The sequence below is a fragment of the Gorilla gorilla genome, chromosome 10 (assembly GCF_029281585.2).
Source record: "Gorilla gorilla gorilla isolate KB3781 chromosome 10, NHGRI_mGorGor1-v2.1_pri, whole genome shotgun sequence".
Classification (NCBI taxonomy): domain Eukaryota; kingdom Metazoa; phylum Chordata; class Mammalia; order Primates; family Hominidae; genus Gorilla; species Gorilla gorilla.
Genome location: NC_073234.2, coordinates 53,511,212 through 53,530,882, shown reverse-complemented (window position 1 = coordinate 53,530,882; position 19,671 = coordinate 53,511,212). Strand labels below are relative to the sequence as shown.

The window sequence follows — 19,671 nt, the reverse complement described above, 5'->3', positions numbered from 1 at the left end:
ACCTGAGGCAAAGGAGGGGCAGGATCCCCAGGGCCCCTGGCAAGCTGGGCCTGGCAGCAGGCTGGCATTTAAAGGGCTCAGCACAGCCACGCTGGTGAGATTTTCTCTCAACACCATGCATCATCCTATCCCCATGCACACCATCCCCCTGGAGCTGGAAGGATATTGGTGCAGAAGGGCAGCGCAGAGTTGGGCGCTGGGCATGAAGACCCTGTGGGTCAGGAGGAAGTCGCTGAGGAATGTCTCTGTATGACAGGGTGAGGGGATGGGAGGAGGCTTCAGAGGCCAAGTCTGCTGAGCACAGGTGTATGGACAGCTGGAAGGACCCTTCCCCACATCCCACCACCTGCAAGGTCCCAGCAGTGTCCAGCCCCTGTGATAGTGCTCCCCACTAAGCCAAGAGCACAGGTAAGAGGACTTATTGCCAACTTCTGTACAGACCAGTCCAGCATTCAGTGACGTCAGATGCAGGGTACCTGGCTCTCTCCCAGGCTGCATGGACCACCCAATGAGTCAGAAAGCAGGCAGGGTGTCTCTTGCCCTTACCTGTTGGGTCATGAGCACTGGAATCTGGTCCCATGGCCTCCAACAGAAGCTCTAGGATCTTCTCTGGGGTGCCAGACATCACTGTATACCTAGCAGAAATGGCCAATCTTTGGCACTGGTGCCACTACTCCCCACTCCCACACCTGGGCAGACATCAATAATCAATTACATCATTTTTCTCGATTAGCCAGCCCTGTCCCACCTTAGGGCGGGGAGGAGACTGGCTCAGCAGGCACATCCCTCAATACCTCTCCATCCACAAGTGGCCAGAGGGCAGGGATATGACACAGGGGAAGGGAGCAAAGATTGGGAAATGAAAGGAGAGACTGTGGAGAGGGAGCATGGCAGGTGTATTACCGGTTCCTGCCTGGGGTTGGGGGTCGGGAAGGGCCGGCGCCCTGAGAGGCTCTCTCCAGCACCAGCACCACTTTGCCATGTTCTTCCAGCCGCATGGTCTTTGCCTCCACATCCTGGAGGACAGGCCACATCCCATGCTCAACTCATGATGTTCCAGCTTTAGACCCTCTTATCTACCTCCTTCATTCCAGCCCCTGAGCCCCATGAGGGTCCCACAGGGACCCACAGCCCTTCTCCCACCTCCGACTTTGGCTCCACCTCCTCAGCCTTCCCTACCTTCCATGCATCCTGCCTCCCCAACAGCCTAGTCCCCCGCCCCCTGCACGCCCATCCTTCCCCTGGTCTCCCACACTGAGCCTGAAGTTACTGGTCTCACTGAACTACTTCTGTGCCTTATGGGCTTCACCTTCTCACACACACCCAGGGCCATGGTCCCACTGCCAGCTGTCATAGCCCAGCATCTCCTACCTGCCCTGCTTCTTACAGGCCCTCTGCTCTGGTCCCTACTCCTCTCTCCACATCACTTCTCTGGACGAATGGCCCCTGCCCTCCCCAACCCCAGCAGCAGCACCTTGATGATACGGTTGAAGTCCTGCTTGTCCACACGCAGGAAATGACAGTTGTCTTCTCGCAGGATGATGGTGGCTGCCCGGGGTGCATCATTCACCAGAGCCAGCTGTCCAAAGTCATCTCCCTCATGCAGGGTGGTCACCAGCCCCTGCAGCCAGGCCTCAGTCTCAGCCCGCCCCTGCCGCCCCCAGCTCTTGCCAGGACAGACCCACGGCAGGAGAACAACCCACACAGGAGACACGGGGTCAGCAGCAGTAGATCAACAAAGGCACTGCCCATGAGGACATGGACCAGGGAGCAGTTAGGACCCAGGGCACTGGGGTGGGGAGGAGGGAGGGCTCACCTTGCCATGGGTCACCACGTTGACAGATCCCTTCCAGATAATGTACCACGAAGTGCCCTTGTCCCCCTGGCTGAACACTGACAGAAGCATACCTCAGACCGGGCCCTCCTGGCACCTACCATTCCTTCACACATCCTTCTGCCCATGTCCAGGCCCTGTGCCTGGCTTCTTATGCCCTGCTGGACTTACACACGGTCCCTGCCTTGCTGTGTGGTTCAAAGAGCAGAACAGCCGCTAATTCTCGCTTCACCTGTGTGGTGGAGATAGGAGAGTCAGTGGCGACAAGTTCATGTGCAGAGCAGCCAGGCTTTTGCTAGGGGTGTGGTTAGGTCCAAAGACACAAGTGCTGGGGGACAAAGATTTGGCCAGGTCAGGTGTTCCCAGGATTCGGCAGGAGACAAAGCAAGTGGAGAAAATGGGCTGAGAGAGGCGGAAGGATTTTCAGACAGGGCAGCGCCAGGGGCAAGAAATCAGACTGAAAATTTCCAGCCATAGATGGAAGTGGAGAAATGCCCTCTGGCCCAGCAGTTGGAGTTTCAGGGAAGTCACAGGAAGAGAAGATGCCTGATACGGGGCAGGGCTGGGAGGGGCAGGACTGACTGAGTTGGAGAGGTGGGCCACAGCCTTGATGTGCAGCAGCTCCTCAAAGATGAGGTCCAGCTCTTCATCCGTGCGCTGACCTGGGCTGCAGGGACAGGAGGAATGGGAGCACACTGTGAACTGTGGGCCCGCCAGGTGCAGGGAGCCACTCCACCCACCCAGCCGATGCCCGTGCCAGACGGTGCCTCAGCAGTGACAGTTAGCAGCAGCAGCTAACCTTTACTGAGTGCACACATGTGGCAGCGCTTGTGATGAGCATTTTGCATGCATTGTTTCACAACAACCCTAAGGAGTGGTTCTATTATCCTCACTTGACAGAACAGGAACTAGCATGAGGAGGCTCAAGGTCACCCAGCCAGTAGCCAGTCCAGCTGGAATTTGAACCTGGACCCACCGGACTGCAGTTTCCAAAACCCACTTGCTTTCAGCCACAACTGTGTCTCTGAGTGGGAAGGGTCCTCAGAGATCCCCCTGGTCCAACATCCTCATTTACAGAGGAAGAAACTGACTTGGGGGGGTTTGGGAGTGTGGAGGGATCCAGGTCACACAGTGAGTCCGTGGCAGTCAGCGCCAGGGGCTTCTGGGCCAACCAGGTTCCCTTCCCTCCACAACAGGTAAGGGATGCCCCCAGAGATCAATCTGAGAAACTGTGAAATCTGAGTGCTGTGTGAGGCCTGGGGTCACGGGGTGCAGGGATTCTGACTCACGGCTTTCGAAGTGCCACAGTGAGCAGGGCGTCAGGTCCCCGCTGGGAGAGCAGGGCCACAGCTTCGGCCAACTCCTCCTCCATCTCATGAGTTCCCACGGGCTCGGGCTCGGGCCCGGGAAACCGGTAGAATTGGGCATCTCGGTCCTGGAAGGCCCAGTCGTGTTTCACTGGGGGGCAGAGGCCCAGGCGTGGGGGAGGAGAGGAAATTGAGGCTATGTGGGTATGAAACCGCACTGCAATGCCACCCCTCAGCACTCCCCAAGTAGTGCCTGCTTCCCAGGACTGCCCTGTCCTGTACCCCTCACTGCCCAGCCCAGCCCGGGGCACCCCACCCTGGGCTCGGGCTCACCATGGCAGAGGGCACCTTCATCCAGCAGCACCTGGCAGATTCCCACAACTTGGCTCCGGGAATGGACCCCAAGTCCCAGGGCCAAGATCCCATCCACCAGCTCCCGGCCAGAGCAGCACTGCCTATGGAAGGTAGAAGGGGACAGGCCAGTGGAAGGAGGGTGGCAGGGAGAGGGAGGAACTATGCATTAGAAAGGCACCCTCCGAGGCCCAAGCCTGGTTCGTCCCTGTGCTAGAAGCAGGGTGAGGCCCAGGTGCCTGACATAAAGTGGAACGGAGAGAAAGCAGTGAGGCTGGGCAAGGAGGCAGCAGGGCCTCCACTCACCGATAGAGCCTAAGGTGGTACTTCCGGTCTCGGATGAGGTTTGGGCAGGTGGCCAGCAGATGCCGATGCAGCTGCCTCCCAGCCCTGAGCACCCGCTCTGTGGAGGCCTTGGAGGGAGGAAGGGCACAGCAGTTCAGGCTCTGAACCCCTCATGGTGCTGCCTGTCCCAGCCCAGCTCCACTCTGCCCAGGCTTCTACCTGCTCCAGGCTCTCGCTGAAATCCAGGGACTCCTCGCTGTTGGTGAGTGGTGTCTGGGGGCAGCAGGGAAAGCGTGCACATCAGTGTGAGGTCTTCAAGCCCAGCTCTTGGACACCTCCCCTCCCCCATCACTCCCACTCTTGCCTAGGCCCCAACCCCAAATGCATCCATGTGGCCACTCATTCAGCAAATAAACAAATATTCACTCAGCACCCTGTGCCCCAGGCATCGCCTCTTCCCACCCTGCCATCCTGATCACAAAACCCAACCCAAGGACTGCCTCCCTACAGTTGAGAGCCCTAAGACACCCATTCTGCTTACTCAGGGCCCAGGGGTGCCCACGCCCCCAGGTGAACTGCCCCTGTTGGGGGAAAGAAGTGAGGGAGCTGGAAGGAGCATGAGGACATGAGATAAGAAGACCTGTGAGATGGGAGCCAGGATGTGAGCAGCTCAGGAGGCCTGGGAACATCCGCTCCTGGGCTGGGGTCACAGACCTGATCCCTAGCCAGGTTCTGTGTCCTTCCACAGGCCCATGAGCAGGTATCTTGCCATCTCTGGGCCTCGGATCAGCCTGGTAGTTAAAACACAAACCCTGGAGCCAGGCTCCTGGATTAAAATCTCTGCTTCCCCACTGATGGCAGATGTGACCTGAAACAAGTGATTTAACCTCTCCCTCCCTACCTGAGTCTCCTGAACTGTAAAATCTACAAAGCACTAATAATACCGACTCATGAGGTTTTGGGAGAATTAAATGAGTTGCTACACATCGAATGTTTAAAGCATTGCCTGGCATATCGTTGTATGCACATGTTAGCTAGTACTCATCTGTGAGGCATTAGGGTGGGGCTGCTTGCTGGAAAGCGTCTTTCTTCTCTGAGATGTTGCTAGCCCATGCCCTGCGAGAGTGAATAAGTCCTTGGTGGCACACAGGACTGGCTCAGGAAGACGCACTTTATCATGGAAACACTGCTTAGTAAGGATTCCCTGCCCTTGGTAACAAGCCATTTGGAACTCCCGGGCCTGTATGCCCTGGAATAATGGCCATGAAAGCCCCTCACGACTCTTCCCTTCCTACCACCTGAGAACCTGGGGTTTGTGGACATCTCTGGACAGGATGCTCTACCGTCTACGAGCCCTCTCAAAGGGCTCACTTTACAGTTTACAAAGCACAATCACCCCCTTGATTTCATTGGATCTCATGTAAAATAGGATCAGATGTGAAATAGGCAGAGCAGGCATTGTCTGTCATCTGTCACTTACAAGGAAATAAAAGCCTGGAGGTGAGGTACCTTGTGTAACTCAGTTGCGCATACTTCGGACAGCCAGACAGCTGTGGAGAAGTTCAAGTTCCCACCCAGAAGTGCTCCCATTCTCAGTCTCCCTACACCCACCCCACCTGCCCCTTTCCTCTCCCCTCAACAGCCACCTCTCTCCTAGCTTCCCATCTGGCCTCAGGTCCCTGAAAAGGACCTGCTGGGAAGTTGCAGTACAACCAGTCCTGGTGCTGGCAGGGCCCTGGGCACAGGCATCTTGGCACTGCGTGCCCAAGCAGAGGCCTGAGGTCTGGCATGCGCAGGCGCCTGGCCCAGGGCTGGGCGGAAGTCACTAGGTGTCCCAAGGGTATCCCTGCCCGGGTCATGGGGCCCAGCCCAGTGCCAGACACAGAGCCCTGGAGACTTAACGACAGGAAATGAGAAGGAGGAGGAGCCAGGGAAGGGAGGAAGGGCAGGAATGCTACCCAGCCAGCCCCCTGTGTCGGAACAAACAGTGCCTGAGTGCTAATGACTTGTTGTTGTTCATATCAAAATGCCCAGGTGGCCCCAGTCCCTGCCCCAACTCCCATTGGAGCCCACAACCCAGGCTCCAACACCAGCCCCCTTCCTGGTATTATTCTGACCTGGGAGAGGGCACATTAGGAGGGGTGGTGCTGGGTCACGTGGCCAGGCTGGTCATTTCCTGTCCTCCCCCAGGGGATGAGGATGCAGGTCAGAGAATGGCCCTAGCCCATGAGCACTGAGGAAGGGACTTTAAGGAATCCCTCTCATTTTGACAAGGAAAGCAAAAGCCCAGAGAGATCACACAACTATTTAGAAAGGTAAGATTCTACTGAATAACCCTGCTACTGGTGCTGACCCCAGAGGTAGGTATTTGTTTCCTATTTCACAGCTAGAGAAAAGAAAGCTCCAAGGTTCTATAACCTGCCCTAACTGTTGGTCAATCAGGGCACCAGGATTCATACCTATGTCTGATTCCAAAGGCCATGCTCTTAGCATTACGCCCTACCGTCTTCCATTATGCCTGTTCCCATGTTTCCTCAGCTTTGTGCTATAGGCACAGACAGTAGAGGTATTCTGCCTTCAGGCAAGTTCTGTGGGCAAGTAAGTTTGGAAACCACTGGGTTAGACAAAGATAGACAGGTTTGTTATTCTACCCTCTCTGTGCCCCCAGGATGTTTGTGTGCCTGGCAACCTTCTAGGATGGGGCGGAGAGAGGGCTGCTATTCAAGGGCAGTGGTCAAGTGTGTAGGCTCTGCAGCCAGATGCTTGGGTTCAAATCCTAGCTTTTGCATTACCATCTGGTTGTGTGAGCTCGTGCTGATTACTGAAGTTTGCAGTACTTCGGTTTCCTCGTCTGTAAACTGGGGTTGATGATAAGAATAGTACCTATCACATAGGGTTATGAGGATCAAAAAGTTAATAATATAAAGTACTTGGAATGGTGCCTGGATCATAGTAACTACTTAGTAAGTTTAGTTGACTTGATCAGATGTTATTATTTCATGATGGGCCCTATTACCAGGACACAGTGCAAAAAAATACAATGCTAGTCATGTCAGTTTCAGGGTTCTCAGTTGGGAAGAAGCAGCTGATATGAGTCAAGGTGAAGGTCCTCCTCACCCACTCCCCCCTCTCATTCCTGAACAGAAAGGGTTCAGGGCGGAAGAGGAGGCACTAACTCCCCTGGCACCAGCACTGTGGCCTGCCCCACCCTCACTCCCTGTCACTGAATGTCAGAGCTGGGCTGGAGAGACAGGCACAGAGCCAGACAGCCTGGGGACCTGTCAGACCAGTTCCCTTGGGCCATAGCTAAGGTGTCAAGCTAGGGCTGCTTGTGGTGGGACAGGGGAAGGGTGCATGGGGCCGGGATGATGCCTTAAGGTGTCAGTGTTACTGTTTGTAGCAAGAGAGAAGTGCAGCATGGTGGTTATGTGGTTATGAGCTTGGACTCTGCAGCCAGATTGCCTGGGACCAAAGCCCAGCTTTGCCACTTAGCAGCTGCGTAACTCTGAACCTGTCACTTAACCTCTCTGTGGCTTTGTTTTCACATCCATAACATGGAGATGATGACATTAGTACCTATCTCACAGGGCTGTTGTGAGAATTATTTGATATGATAAAGGCAAACCTCTTTCAATAATGTCTGGCACATAAGTACTGTATAACTATTAACTACTACTATTATTTGGATAGGTTGAATGAAAGTGCGTTCTCGGAGTTACAAAACAGGGCCACTTCCCCAAGAACAGTCACACAAAGAGAATCATCTCAAACTTCCCTGAGCTAGTAGAACCCACCACAGGTCACTCTGATCTTGCCCCTGCCCCCGGACATCAGACAAGATTTCACCTCCCCCTCTTATTTTCCAAAGATGTTCTTCCATCCCATTCCAGTGTCACCTTTGCAATAGCTGTTAAGTCTTATCTTAGTCTGTATCTAACTGCAAGCCCTCCTACTGTAACCCGCTTTCATTTTCTCTTGTCCTGGTCTAGGTAGGAACAGAAAGAGCTGTCTTCAGACTTCTTCTCTGGGAGGTTGATGGGTTTTCCCCTTGGCTTTCGAAGAGGGAGGTCTGGCCTCAATAACTGGCAGTGCTGTCTTCCTGGGACTCGGGCTCCACCCCTTCACCATGGGCGTGCATGCTCACAGCTGGCACTCATTCCCTCACGGAAGCCTTCCCTGGGCTAAAGGCATCATCAAGAGGTAAGAAGTACAGCTTCACAGGTACCCAGAGCCTCTTAAATATAGGCATGATGGAATGAAACCTCCCCACCCCAGTCCCCAAAGTTGGTCATCAGAAGAGGGAGTGGCCGCCTGCCTCTAAACACTAAAAATCTAAGTTCCCTCTAGTCACCAACGCCCACCTGGCACGGAAAGGCCTTGTTTTGGTGCCTTTGACCCCATTTACACTCCAGCAACCTTTACCCCCACCTTTCTGGCCTTCCCATGCACACCAGCCCTTCATTTCTGGGGGCTGTGGGGAGTCAGGAGACAGCTTGGTGGCCTCCTCCACTCCCTCCCAGACTTCAGGTCCCAGGAGATCCTCCAGTGACCCATTGTCCTGGCACCTGACCTTCTCCCTACCCCCTACCTTGCTTCCACAAGCTGGGAAGGGGACAGGAAATGCACAAATAATTATAGCCAAGAGGGAAGGAGGGAGGGAGGGTTCCAGCCCACTGGCTCCAGGCAATAGCTACAGCCAGTGACCCGGAGAGCCGGAGAGCCAGAGGGGTAGCGGACAAGGACCCAGGCTCATGATAAGGAAGACCCTAGTAGAGAACAGCTCTACCAGGACTGACACGTGGACTCTCCTCTCAATTCTGATTGCAAAGAGGAGCCCCTCATCTTGGTAGGTCTCAGTTTTTTCAACTCAGCCTCACTGTAAATGGCAGTTGGGCAAGGTAGGGGGAAGGAGGGAGAGGGTGGTGGTTATTCCACTCAAAAGGACTTGCCAATAAGAAGTGAACTCTCGGCTAGGCGCAATGGCTCATGCTTGTAATCCCAGCGCTTTGGGAGGGCGAGGTGGGCAGATCACGAGGTCAAGAGATCAAGACCATCCTGGCCAATATGGTGAAACCCCATCTCTACTAAAAATACAAAAATTAGCTGGGCGTGGTGGCACACACCTGTAGCCCCAGCTACTCAGGAAGCTGAGGCAGGAGAATCACTTGAACCTGGGAGGCAGAGGCTGTAGTGAGCCAAGATTGCATCACTGCACTCCAGCCTGGTGACAGAGGAAGACTCTGGTTGAAAAAAAAAAAGAAAGAAAGAAAAGAAAAAAGAAATGAACTCTCCCGGCCAAGCGCAGTGGGTCACGCCTGTAATACCAGCACTTTGGGAGGCCAAGGCGGGTGGATTGCTTGGGCCTAGGAGTTCAAGACCTGCCTAGGCAACATAGCGAAACCTGGGTGGACACACGCAGTGGAGACATAACTGAATCTCAAGCTAAGCTACTCTATTTAGTCTGGATGGTTGGGGATAGCTTCTCTGCTGATTTGGATAGTACAGCCATTATCTTGCCTCCCAAATCCCACCATTCTTTCCCCTCCCTGCTCTCTCCTTCATTCTTTCAGGTCCAGAGATGTTTCTCACTAGCAAAGGGCACTTTGGTGATCTCAGATTCTCCAAATGTCTCAGAATCCTTCCCTGAGCCCCCTAAAGGCAGGTACCAAGCAGTGTCCACATGATCACCTCACCCTAAGACCAAAACGCAGAATTAGCACAGTTCAGTAACTCACTAAAGGAGAATGTTGCCACGGTGACGCACCCAGAACTGTAACCAAGCTTACCTCACTCCAACCCATTGACCCGGCCCCCATACCTCCCACCTCCACCTGGAGAGAACACACAAGTACCTAATTCAATGCCGGCTCACTGAGGTGACAGATAAACAACAAATCCCTTTCCCCTTCCCCCCATGCCCAAACAGAGACATTTGGGCAGAACACACACACAGACACACACACGTTGCAGCTGTGTGAGCCACCCACGCACACTGCAGACAAGCTTCCTGACCCAGTGTCCACGGCAGCTGTACCACTCTACACCCCCAGAGCAAGCTGGGCCACCAGCAGCATGCCAAGCCATGATCTAGGCCCCCCTCTAGCTCTGGTACTGGCCCTGGCACCTGGGCAGGTGAAAGGTACTCACCCAGCGCAGCCCCTGGATGCAGCTCGGACGCTGGTGCTCCAGCAGCAGCTGGTAGGAGCAGCTTCGGGGCCGGTGCATCCTTCTCAACACCATGTTGAGTAGTGTCCCCTCCGGCACCACGTCAGGGAGGGCTCCCACCCGCGGTGCTCCCAGAGCTGGGCTATCCTCCACAGCCAGGCCCACCTGCCAGCAGCTCTCACCTGGCCAGCCCACCTGTGACACGGGGAGGAAAGTGGACAGCCATGGGTCGCGACTGGGGCGGCTGGACCACAGTACAACTGCCCCAGGCAGAACTACTTCCTTAGAGTCCTCTGGACTGGTCAGGCGGAGGTGCTGCAACCCTGCCAGGAGCTGGGGGGAGGAACAGGAAGACCTTCACTGGGGCCTGCCGGTCTGGCGCACTTAGGGGTCTCCAGCTGGCTCTTGGAAAAGATCAGGCCCTTCTTAGTCCTCTTTGGAATTCTGTCCCATCTCACTGCCCATGCCCCTGCAGGGATCTCCACTACCTCCCAGTATGAAGCTATAGATTCACTAGGTCTCCCAGAAATGCAGCTTCGGCTTAAACCCTTCTCCTCTCTTCCTCAGCCCTGACTAACCCTCTCTCTCCCACCCAAACTCCCCACCGTGTCAGCTTCCTCTCCCGCCCTCTCCTGCTCCTCCTCAACCCTGACCCCACCTTACCCACCTTCATGTTTCTTTTCAAGCTCGCACAGCCGTGCAGGCTCTAGCAAAAGGCTGGGGGGTCCCCAGCGACCCCCATCAGCTTTGATAAGGGGATCCGGAGGGTGCCAGTGGGTAAGTCCAGGTACAGTGAACTGGGCCAGTGCCTAGCTGGACTGGCTGCCAGGGCAGCAGGATGCAGGGCTCGGTGGAGAGGCTCCTCTTGGGTGAGTAGAGGGGTGGGGGCGTGGTGGGGGGACGCCACCCAGCCACCGGCGACAAGGAGCCCCGAGCCTCCGCCTTCGTCTCAGACGAAGGAGCCAGCTGGCACCGGGCGCTGAAGCAAGGCTGCGCTGGCACCGGTCCGAGCGGGAGCTGTCACACCCCCTGCGCTGCCCGCCCCCTTCCCCTCCCCGGGACTGGCGGAGGGGCGGGGTGGAGGCGCCCTGCCTTACGGTAGAGGAATGCGTAGGGGAAGGGGGCCGGCACTGTCAGGCTTTGGAGTCCGCACCCGGGGGTACCAGAGTGGACATCCGCCTGAGCCCAGAGCATCCCCAGGGGACAGGAGCGGCCCCGAAGTGTGTGGAGGAGGCCGCAACGGCCGGGGTGTCAGGGATCCGGCGGTGAGTGGCTGCACTGGCCGCCACGTGGCCGGGAGGAGAAATGCAAACAAGGAAACCGGGGAAAGGGGGGAGGGGGTGAGTCACTGCGGCCCCACCCGGGAGGGAAATCCGGGCTGGGGCCGCTTCCCGGCCGGGGGTGTCTGCCTCCTGTTTCGGTTCAGGGTCTCCAGCCGCCCGGGGGAGGGAATAGGCGGCTTTCCCGCGGGGAATCCCGCTGCCTTGCCCCCCACAGTTCCGTTCCCAGACCCGCGCCCCACTGCCCCCTGCCCCAGCACACACACACCGGGAGCAGTTGAGGAAACTGAGGCTGGAGAGGAAGGACTGCTCTCCAGAAAGGGTAGGGGCTGGAGGACTGCTCTCCAGAACGGATAGGGGCCCTAAGAGGAGATTGGGGTTGTGGCAGAGCTTCCAGGGGAGCAGAAGGTGTTCGAGTACCATGCCCCCTACCGCGCGCTCCCTGGTGGCCGGGTAGGTTGAGGCAGAGACCGAGAATTCCAGCGCCCTGCTAAGCAGGCTTGCTACCGAGGCCCCACGCCTCCCTGGGCCTCAGTTTCCACCACTGTGCAAATGGCCCAGCGCGGGCCTCTTCGCCCCACTCCTGAGAGGGTGGAGAGACAGTGGCCGGGGACAGCGACCCCTAATTCAGGACGATAATGAGGGTTTGGAAGGAGGTGAACGCCCCACCCCCAGCTTTTTAGGACTTTTTGCTCCTTCTCTTCCCTTTTCCCTTTGCTGTTGAGCCAGCCCAGACTGGGAAGAAGTATCTCTAAAAAGCCTATACCCCAATTTTGGGATGCCAAGCCCGCGTCCTCCACCACTTATTATTTTCTTGAAAGTGGGGAGAGAAATTTTAATTGTGATTAAAATCTCATTTTTAATGTATACATGTATTAAAAATGTTTCCCAGAAGCTTACTAAAATGCAGGCTCCATCCCCAGCAATTCATATTCAATCCTATTGGCATGAAATGGAAAATCTGTATTTTGAACAAACACCCCAGGTCATCTGCTGTGTCCACACATTAAGAAACGCTGGTGGAGTTTTAAGTGCCTCTCCGGGGAAGGAGGAAAGCCTGAGAATGAATCTGACCTCAGACCCAAATCCATTCAACAAAGTTCTGGTAATTTGGAAGAAGGAAGAGCAACCTGGAAACTGACAGGAAAGGATGACAAGTTGGGAGTCACAGGTATGCATGGGGAAGAGTTAGGGGGATGGAGTCATGAGTTTCAGGTTGCTGGGGCCAGTGCCCTGGCCTAGAAGTTCTTGCAGGAAGGCTTCCTGAGACTGGCAGTTGGGTCACAAAGGGGTCCCCTATTTCCTATTCCTGCTGCCCTTACTCTGGGCAGGTGGAAGATGCTGGGGAGTGAGGCAGGACACTTGTATACCTGTAGACATTTCAGCAGAGCTACAAAAGCTAATTATGTGCGGGCACTCTTTCAAGTGCTTTCCATGTGTTTAATCCCTGCCACGATCTTGTGAGGTATGTACTTCTGTTATCCTCACATCACAGATGGGGAAACTGAGGCTCAGGGATATTAAGGAAATTGCCAAAGTCACACAGCTAGTAAATGGTGGAGCTGGGGCATGAATCCAGGTTGTCTGCCTCCACGTACTCCCCATGGTATACTGCGTATACTCTGTATGTATTCTATTCTTCTAATGTAGACTAGACTGCCTAGGAGAGTCTACTCAAAAAAGGAAAATTGAGGCCGGGTGCAATGGCTCACACCTGTAATCCCAACACCTTGGGAGGCTGAGGTGGGGGTGAATCATGAGGTCAGGAGTTCAAGACTAGCCTGACCAACATGGTGAAACCGTGTCTCTACTAAAAATACAAAAATTAGCCAGGCGTGGTGGCGTGCGCCTGGAATCCCAGCTACTCAGGAGGCTGAGGCAGGAGAATTCCTTGAACCCGGGAGGCGAAGGTTGCAGTGAGTCAAGATCATGCCACTGCACTCCAGCCTGGGCGACAGAGCGAAACTCCATCTCAAAAAAAAAAAAAAAGGCGGAGGAGAAATCGAATATGTTTGTGTTGAGGTGTGGGGGAGCCTCAGGGAGCCAAGGATCACTCAAATCAGTGAAAATGAAACTGTCCCAACCCACTCCCCCACCTATGTTCCCCTTCAACACTACTCTTGCCTTTCTTTTTTCCATTTCTTTTTCATTCCCCCTCTCTGGGGAGATTGAGAAGAGGACCTGGGGTGATTACCTATTGGCTCCTAGCCTGGGGAGATCATAGGGAGTAGATCTTTTATGTGTCCCATTTCTAGCTTGTCCTATCTCTAACAGGCAAGGCCTCCAGCCTGCCATCAAAGCAGATGACGGGGCAGGTTTTTGCCTTCTCAGGATCCCTGGATGGGGACCGGCCAGTAGAATTACTGCTCAGCAGATATTTGATCAAGGCTGAGGCCTAGAAGGGGCAGAGGACTGGGAATGTGTCTGAGGAACACATGCAAGCAAGATGGTAACAATCATGCCATGTCCTGGTACTGCCTCCACCCTCCTCTGACTGTCATTAAATGCTTGGCAGGTGTGTTAAGACAGATAAATAATAATAAGAATAGTCAACATGCACCAGGCCCTGTTCTTGATACTTTGTATATATTCACTGACTGAATTGTCACAACAACCCTATGAGATAAGGTTGTTATTTTTGTTATTCCATTTTACAGATGAGGGACCTGAGACACAAAGAGGTTAAATGACTTGCCCAAGGTCCCATACTAGGAAGTGGTGGTAGAGCCATGAGTGACTCTGCCCAGGTGGTTTCTACCCTGTGTGCTTTACCACTCTGCAGTCCTGCCTCTGAAACATACTGACAGCTCCTATAAAGGGGGAAAAACTCATATCCACAGCCATTTGCCCACATCTTGGTACAGATGATGGAAACTAAACAGCAGGACCCCTTAATACACTCTACTTGGACAATGAGCTCCTGCCAGAGCATGGACTTACTTGAACCCTCCCCCATTCCCTTCAAGCAGGTGGCAGCGGCTCCCATGGATAGCTCAGGAGGGTGGGAAGGTGAAGGGGGCTTCTCAGACCAGGCTTTGACTCTGGGCTTGATTTTCCCCACCTCGGCCTCTTTGCTGAGCTCTACACAAGGTGAGCCCATAGTTTCCTGGGTCTTCACAGGAACCTCATACTCCCTTCCTGCCCCAGGGGGCCTCTCCTCCTGCTCTGCATTGTGCACTGCTACCTCCTGCCCCGATTGCTACTCTCAACCTTGCCTCGCTCAGTCCTTACTATGCGATGCCACAAGAATATTCAAGGAATCTTGAATTCATTCAACAACATTTACTGTAGGTGCTGGGGAACTTTGCTGTAAACTGGAGAGCTCAAACTGAGCAGCAGACACTGTCCCAAATCTTCAGGGCCCCAGAGCCTATTGGAATTATCTTTTATCTCCCTAATACAATAATCTGATTGGCTCTCCCTCCCCAGCACAGTGTCTGGCATGAAGCTGATGCTTAATGATTACGGGTGGAAATGAAATGAACAGGAACAGTGGGCAGTCAGCTGGTGCCTGCTATGGGCCTGTAGCCTCAGCAGGGTGGAAGGGAGAGGCGCTAGTTTCCCAGTTCAATTTCAAGGCCTTTCATGCCATCTCTCCCTCCTTCCTTGCTGCCTTCTTGTCTCCTACTCATTTCTCCTCTATCCTGTGCTGTCAGCTTTGTTCACAAGGCTCAGCTGTGACATTTGAGGGTGATTGGTGGGATGGAGAGAGGGAGGATGGAGGAAAATTTCACTAATAGGCCTCCCATGGGACTGCAGCAAATGGCCAGCTTGGAGGCCAGCTGGGAGATAAAGCTGTAGGGGATATAAGGGCTGTGCCAGGACCTTGGCCTGTGGCTGAGCCTCCCACAATACCCCTAGGAGTCGACCTTGCCTGTGGTTGGTCAACAGTGGGAAGAGATTGAGCAGAGAGCCAGGTATCCTCCTCTGGACTCTACCTCCTGGCTCTGCATGGTTTAAGGCCCTCTGACTCTTGCCCCCGCTCCATCCCCCAAGAGCAGTTCCAGTTCAGCTCCTCCATCTCCTCCCTTGCCCATTCCTGGGGTGGGGGGCAGCGGCAGGGAGCTGGAGCCTTAATGGGCGCCAAGCCAAACCTTCCTAGGACTAACAGGTCACAACCAGTCACTCATGAGCCACTTATGACAGTGACGGGAGGGAGAGGAGGGATGGGCTCCTGCCTCCTGTAGGAGGCCAATGTGGGCAAGCCGGGGCTCACAGTCAGGGCTGGGGGCTGCAGGAAGTTGCAGAGGTAAAAGCAGGAACCCCACACTCTCCTGGAGGCACATTCCTCTGGCTGGTGCTCAAGCTAGCCATGCATGGCGGAGATGAGGAAACAGTCGCTGAACAAACCTGAGGTGGTGATGCTGGGCTGGAGGGTAGGGACAGGGTGAGAGAAGCCAGAAGAGCAGGCGAAGACGGGCAGGGCTGGAGAGGTCCCTAGAAGGGAGGGAAGCAGCTTACCTCCCGGCAAGTTTACTGTTACAGGAATGTATAGAAACGAGTAACTGCTTTCTCCCCCAACTTCTGCTTCTCAAGGAGAGAGAGAGCGTGTGTGTGTATGTGTGTGTGTGTGTGTCTTGTGTGGGTCCCAGGAGACACTGCATCTGACCTTGAGTGATCAGTGTTCTGCAATGGCTGCCCCATTCCAGTTGTGGCCACTTTCCCTAAGAGTCACTTTTCTCCTCACCCCTGTATTCTGTTCTGAGGCTGAACACCCACACTACCTACTACCTCCCACCACTCCCCTCTTTGCAAACTTTCCCAGCCTTCCCAAAACCTTTGTCTTAAGTGCTCCCATCTTCCAACTCATCCCGGGCCCAGGCCTCTGTTCAGGACTCAAACCCTGTGCCCACTTTGTCCTTTTGTTTCAGAGTCTTGGTAGGGGCGACTGCAGGAGCCTGAAAGAGGGGTCCTAGCAGGGCCCTGTCCCCTGCTTAGGAGATGCCCAGTTCTGTCTCTCAGACCTGGTCAGTCAGGCTGGATCCAGAGCACTGGCTGGGGGCAGGGGGAGGATGGGGGTAACCAGGAAAGCAGGCTAGGGCTAAGGTCCCCTTTCCAGCATCAGAGCAGAGCCATCCCACCCCCAAATCCCACTCTGGAAGTGCTGGGGTCAGAGAAGAAACCAAATAGGCCAAAGTTTTCCTGGCATCAGATCTACTGCCCATTTCCTCCCTTCAGAAAGAACTTGGTAAGAAATTAGACCAGGTGCGGTGGCTCACACCGGTAATCCCAGCACTTTGGGAGGCCAAGGCGGGTGGATCACGAGGTCAAGAGATCGAGACCATCCTGGCCAACATGGTGAAACCCCGTCTCTACTACAGATACAAAAATTAGCTGGGCATGGTGGTGTGTGCCTATAGTCCAAGCTACTCGGGAGGCTGAGGCAGGAGAATTGCTTGAACCTGGAAGGCGGAGGTTGCAGTGAGTCAAGATCGCACCACTGCACTCCAGCCTGGGCAACAGAGTGAGACTCTGTCTCAAAAAAAAAAAAAAAAAAAATTAGGGGAGGGTACAAAGAAGAGGGTCTGGAGAGAGAAACAGAAAAGTGGGATCCAGAGAGAGAAACAGAAAAGTGGGGTCCACAGAAGGAAACAGAAAAGTGGGGAAGGAAACAGAAAAGTGGGGTCCAGAGAAGGAAACAGAAGTAAGGGAAAGTCTGCAGTTCTGCCTGAGAGAGGGCACAGGCCCCCCTCAGGCCTTGCGGGGGATAGAGAGGCAGCCCCACTGCTCTGCCTTCCCACCCCTCAGCCTCAGCCCCTCCTGCTTTAGCCACTTTGCCTGCTTTGCCTCTGGTGGAAGTGCAGAGCCTGGTCCGTGAGCTCCGCCTAACACACTGCAGGGCTGGACCGAATCCTGACTTAATCTCCCCAACTGCTTCAGTTCTCCCCAAGCCCAGCCTCCTGGGGCCTCAGCTGAGGGTGCCTGCTGGGCCCTGGGGGCCAGGCAAAGTGGCAGCTTCTGGCCTGTCACTGCCCCTCAGTCTGGCTCTGCACCCACCTCAGGACCTGGCCTGTGTCAGACTTCCCCTGCAGGGCATCATTTCTCTGCCACATGCCTGGCACTCACCACACTGAAATCAAAGCATTGCATAAGTATTGCATGCTGCCTCCTCCAGGAGAATGTTAGCTGCTGGAGGGTGAGAGCCGCTCTGCTGTACTCAAAAATGCGTGCCTTGCGTGGTCAGTGCCTTATACATAGAAGACCCTCAGGAGAGGTTTCCTGCATTAATAGTAACCAAGTTTCTCCCCCTCCTGCCATGGCTTTTTCTCACCTCCCTCTTAGCTTCCCAAGATCTGTCTTTCCCTCCTGGGGCCTGTCCACCCAGTTCTTGACCAATTGCCATTCCTCCCGCTGTCTTACTCCATCTCTTGTCCAACCCTTCCTCTTCCAAGAAGTATCATGAGATGTGGCCACTCAAGTCTCTCTAGGGTGCCATTCTTGGGGCCCCTGCTCTGGACTAAGCACAGGTAAGAGCCTTATTTCTAGTCTTTTCCTTCACCCAGTGCCCATGCAGCTGGACTAGAGGGGGACCCACGTGCACTGATGAAGGCTCCATGGTGAATTTCTCATTCAGTAAAGCCAGTTCTCAAACTCAGATCTGAAGGGCAAATATTGATGAACCCCTCTGCCAGGCTTTTCCCTTGGGGAAGAGCTAATGCCCTCCCCTCCTGCCCTCAAGCCTTATTATTCTCTCACTCCTCACAGTGCTGCAACCTGCCCTTCTCCTGCCCCTGGCAGCTTCCAAGGAGTCAAGGAAGTCAGTCAGCCCCATTTGTCCCCAGGCCCAAGTCCCCGTGGAGGTGAATTGCAGGCTTTATCCACCCCGCCCTCCCCATCCAGCAACAGCTCCCTCAGTAAAAGGTGAAAGAGAATCAGATCAGGTATCTGTGATTGGGAGTTCAGGTCAGGAGATGGAGATCGCTAGAGAACACCAAGATAGGGAGGCAGGCCTGGGCCCCAGCTCCTTCATGCTGCTCTCCCCAGGCAGCTGCACCTGTGATCCCCCTCCCCTCCCCCGACCCCCCAGGCCACCAGCCTCTAATGCTTTCTTAGCTCCTGAGTTCAAAGACCTGCTGTTTCCACTCAACATCTTCTCACTTGCCATCCTGCCCTCTGCATAGACCTCTAGGCTGTCAGTGGGCAGGCAGAGGAAATGGGGTCTCAGCGAGAAGCCAGACTCTCAGCAGTTTCACTCTAGCCCTGAGAATTGAGGTGAACCCCTTCTAAAGGGGCAGAAGGCAGCCCTAGCCCTTGGGAGCTGCATTCTGGGTCCAAGGTAGCCCTTAGATTTGAGTCCTCCTTGCAACCTCCTAGAATGCATGGTGATGGGGCCAGCTCCTCCCTGCAGCCAGCCACCTGCTGCTGCTGTCTAGGACAGCCCTTTCTGCTCTGTGGTCTACAAGCCTGACCTCAGGAGGAAGGCGAAGCTGCAGGAGGGGGGCCTGGGTGGGGTAGAATGGGGAGAGGGAAGGAATCTATCTCTGTGTCAGGCACAGCCTCGGGTTGCCACAGCCAGGGTCCTCAGCTGTGAACTCCACAAGGGCTGGGGTCGGGGGGTGGGGGGGCGGCAAGGGGACCACATAAGGTCTAGGGAGAATCCTGTGGAACTCACTACCTATGTACACAAGCTACCAGCCCAACCTGCAAAGCTGTCTGTTCAGGCACAAGGTTGGGGAAGCCTGCCCCCTAGAGCCAGGATCAAAGAATTCTTTATGGACATTCAGCCCTTTTCATATGTATTGAATATTTATTGAGTTCCTACCTAGGCGCCTGGCGTTATACTAGCCACTGGGAATACAGAAGTGATCAAGGCAGACATAAAGTGAATAACTATCATAGTTTGCGCTACGTTGAGGGGTTTTCTGGGACGTGGAACTTTTTGTGGTAAAACTGGAAAAGTCCCCAGTGAATCAGGACGAGTCAGTTACCCTGCCTTCCTGGAGACTATATTCCAATAGGGACAGCAGGAGTAGGGGTGGAAAGTAAAAATACAATTTTTTGTCATGATAAGTGCTGTGGAGGAAATAAAACAGAGCGAGGAATCCTCTGAGGAGGTAACATTTGAGCTGAGACTTGAATGATGAGGGATCAATCTTATAAACACTCAGAGAAGAGCTTTCTGGGCACAAAGCACAAAAAACCTGGGAAAGGAACAAGTGTGGCACGTTTGAGAAACAGAAAAGGGAATGTGTCTGAAGTAAAATGAGCAAGGGTGAGTAAGGCTGGTTGGAGCTGGCAAGACCCCGATCAATTTACTCTAAGAGCTATGGAAGCTACTGGAGTGATTGAAGCAGGGGAGTACCATGTTCTGGTTGTTATTTTTATTTATTTATTTAAATTTTTTTTTTTCTTGAGATGGAGTCTCACTCTGTTGCCCAGGCTGGAGTTGAGTGGTGCGATCTTGGCTCACTGCAACCTCCACCTCCCAGGTTCAAGTGATTCTCCTGCC

The 19,671-nt window shown here is 54.4% G+C and overlaps 1 protein-coding gene across 7 annotated transcripts in view; it reads right to left on the bottom strand.

Moving 5' to 3' along the window:
* Positions 1-19,671, bottom strand: part of RAPGEF3 (Rap guanine nucleotide exchange factor 3) — a 35,832-nt gene that overhangs the window by 13,216 nt on the left and 2,945 nt on the right. For 3 of the 7 annotated variants that reach the window (XM_055357365.2, XM_055357363.2, XM_055357364.2), the window contains exons 2-13: positions 9,925-10,137; positions 3,997-4,050; positions 3,799-3,905; positions 3,475-3,596; positions 3,124-3,292; positions 2,417-2,501; positions 2,006-2,066; positions 1,817-1,893; positions 1,475-1,621; positions 904-1,016; positions 547-635; positions 167-245 (exon numbers count right to left, since the gene is read on the bottom strand). In XM_055357365.2, the coding sequence (XP_055213340.1) occupies positions 167-245; positions 547-635; positions 904-1,016; positions 1,475-1,621; positions 1,817-1,893; positions 2,006-2,066; positions 2,417-2,501; positions 3,124-3,292; positions 3,475-3,596; positions 3,799-3,905; positions 3,997-4,050; positions 9,925-10,137 (1,316 nt within the window). Of the gene's footprint in view, positions 1-166; positions 246-546; positions 636-903; positions 1,017-1,474; positions 1,622-1,816; positions 1,894-2,005; positions 2,067-2,416; positions 2,502-3,123; positions 3,293-3,474; positions 3,597-3,798; positions 3,906-3,996; positions 4,051-9,924; positions 10,138-10,430; positions 10,528-10,609; positions 11,218-19,671 lie in introns of those variants that run through there. The other 4 variants (XM_019038433.4, XM_004053010.5, XM_019038435.3 and 1 more) reach the window with 3 other exon arrangements.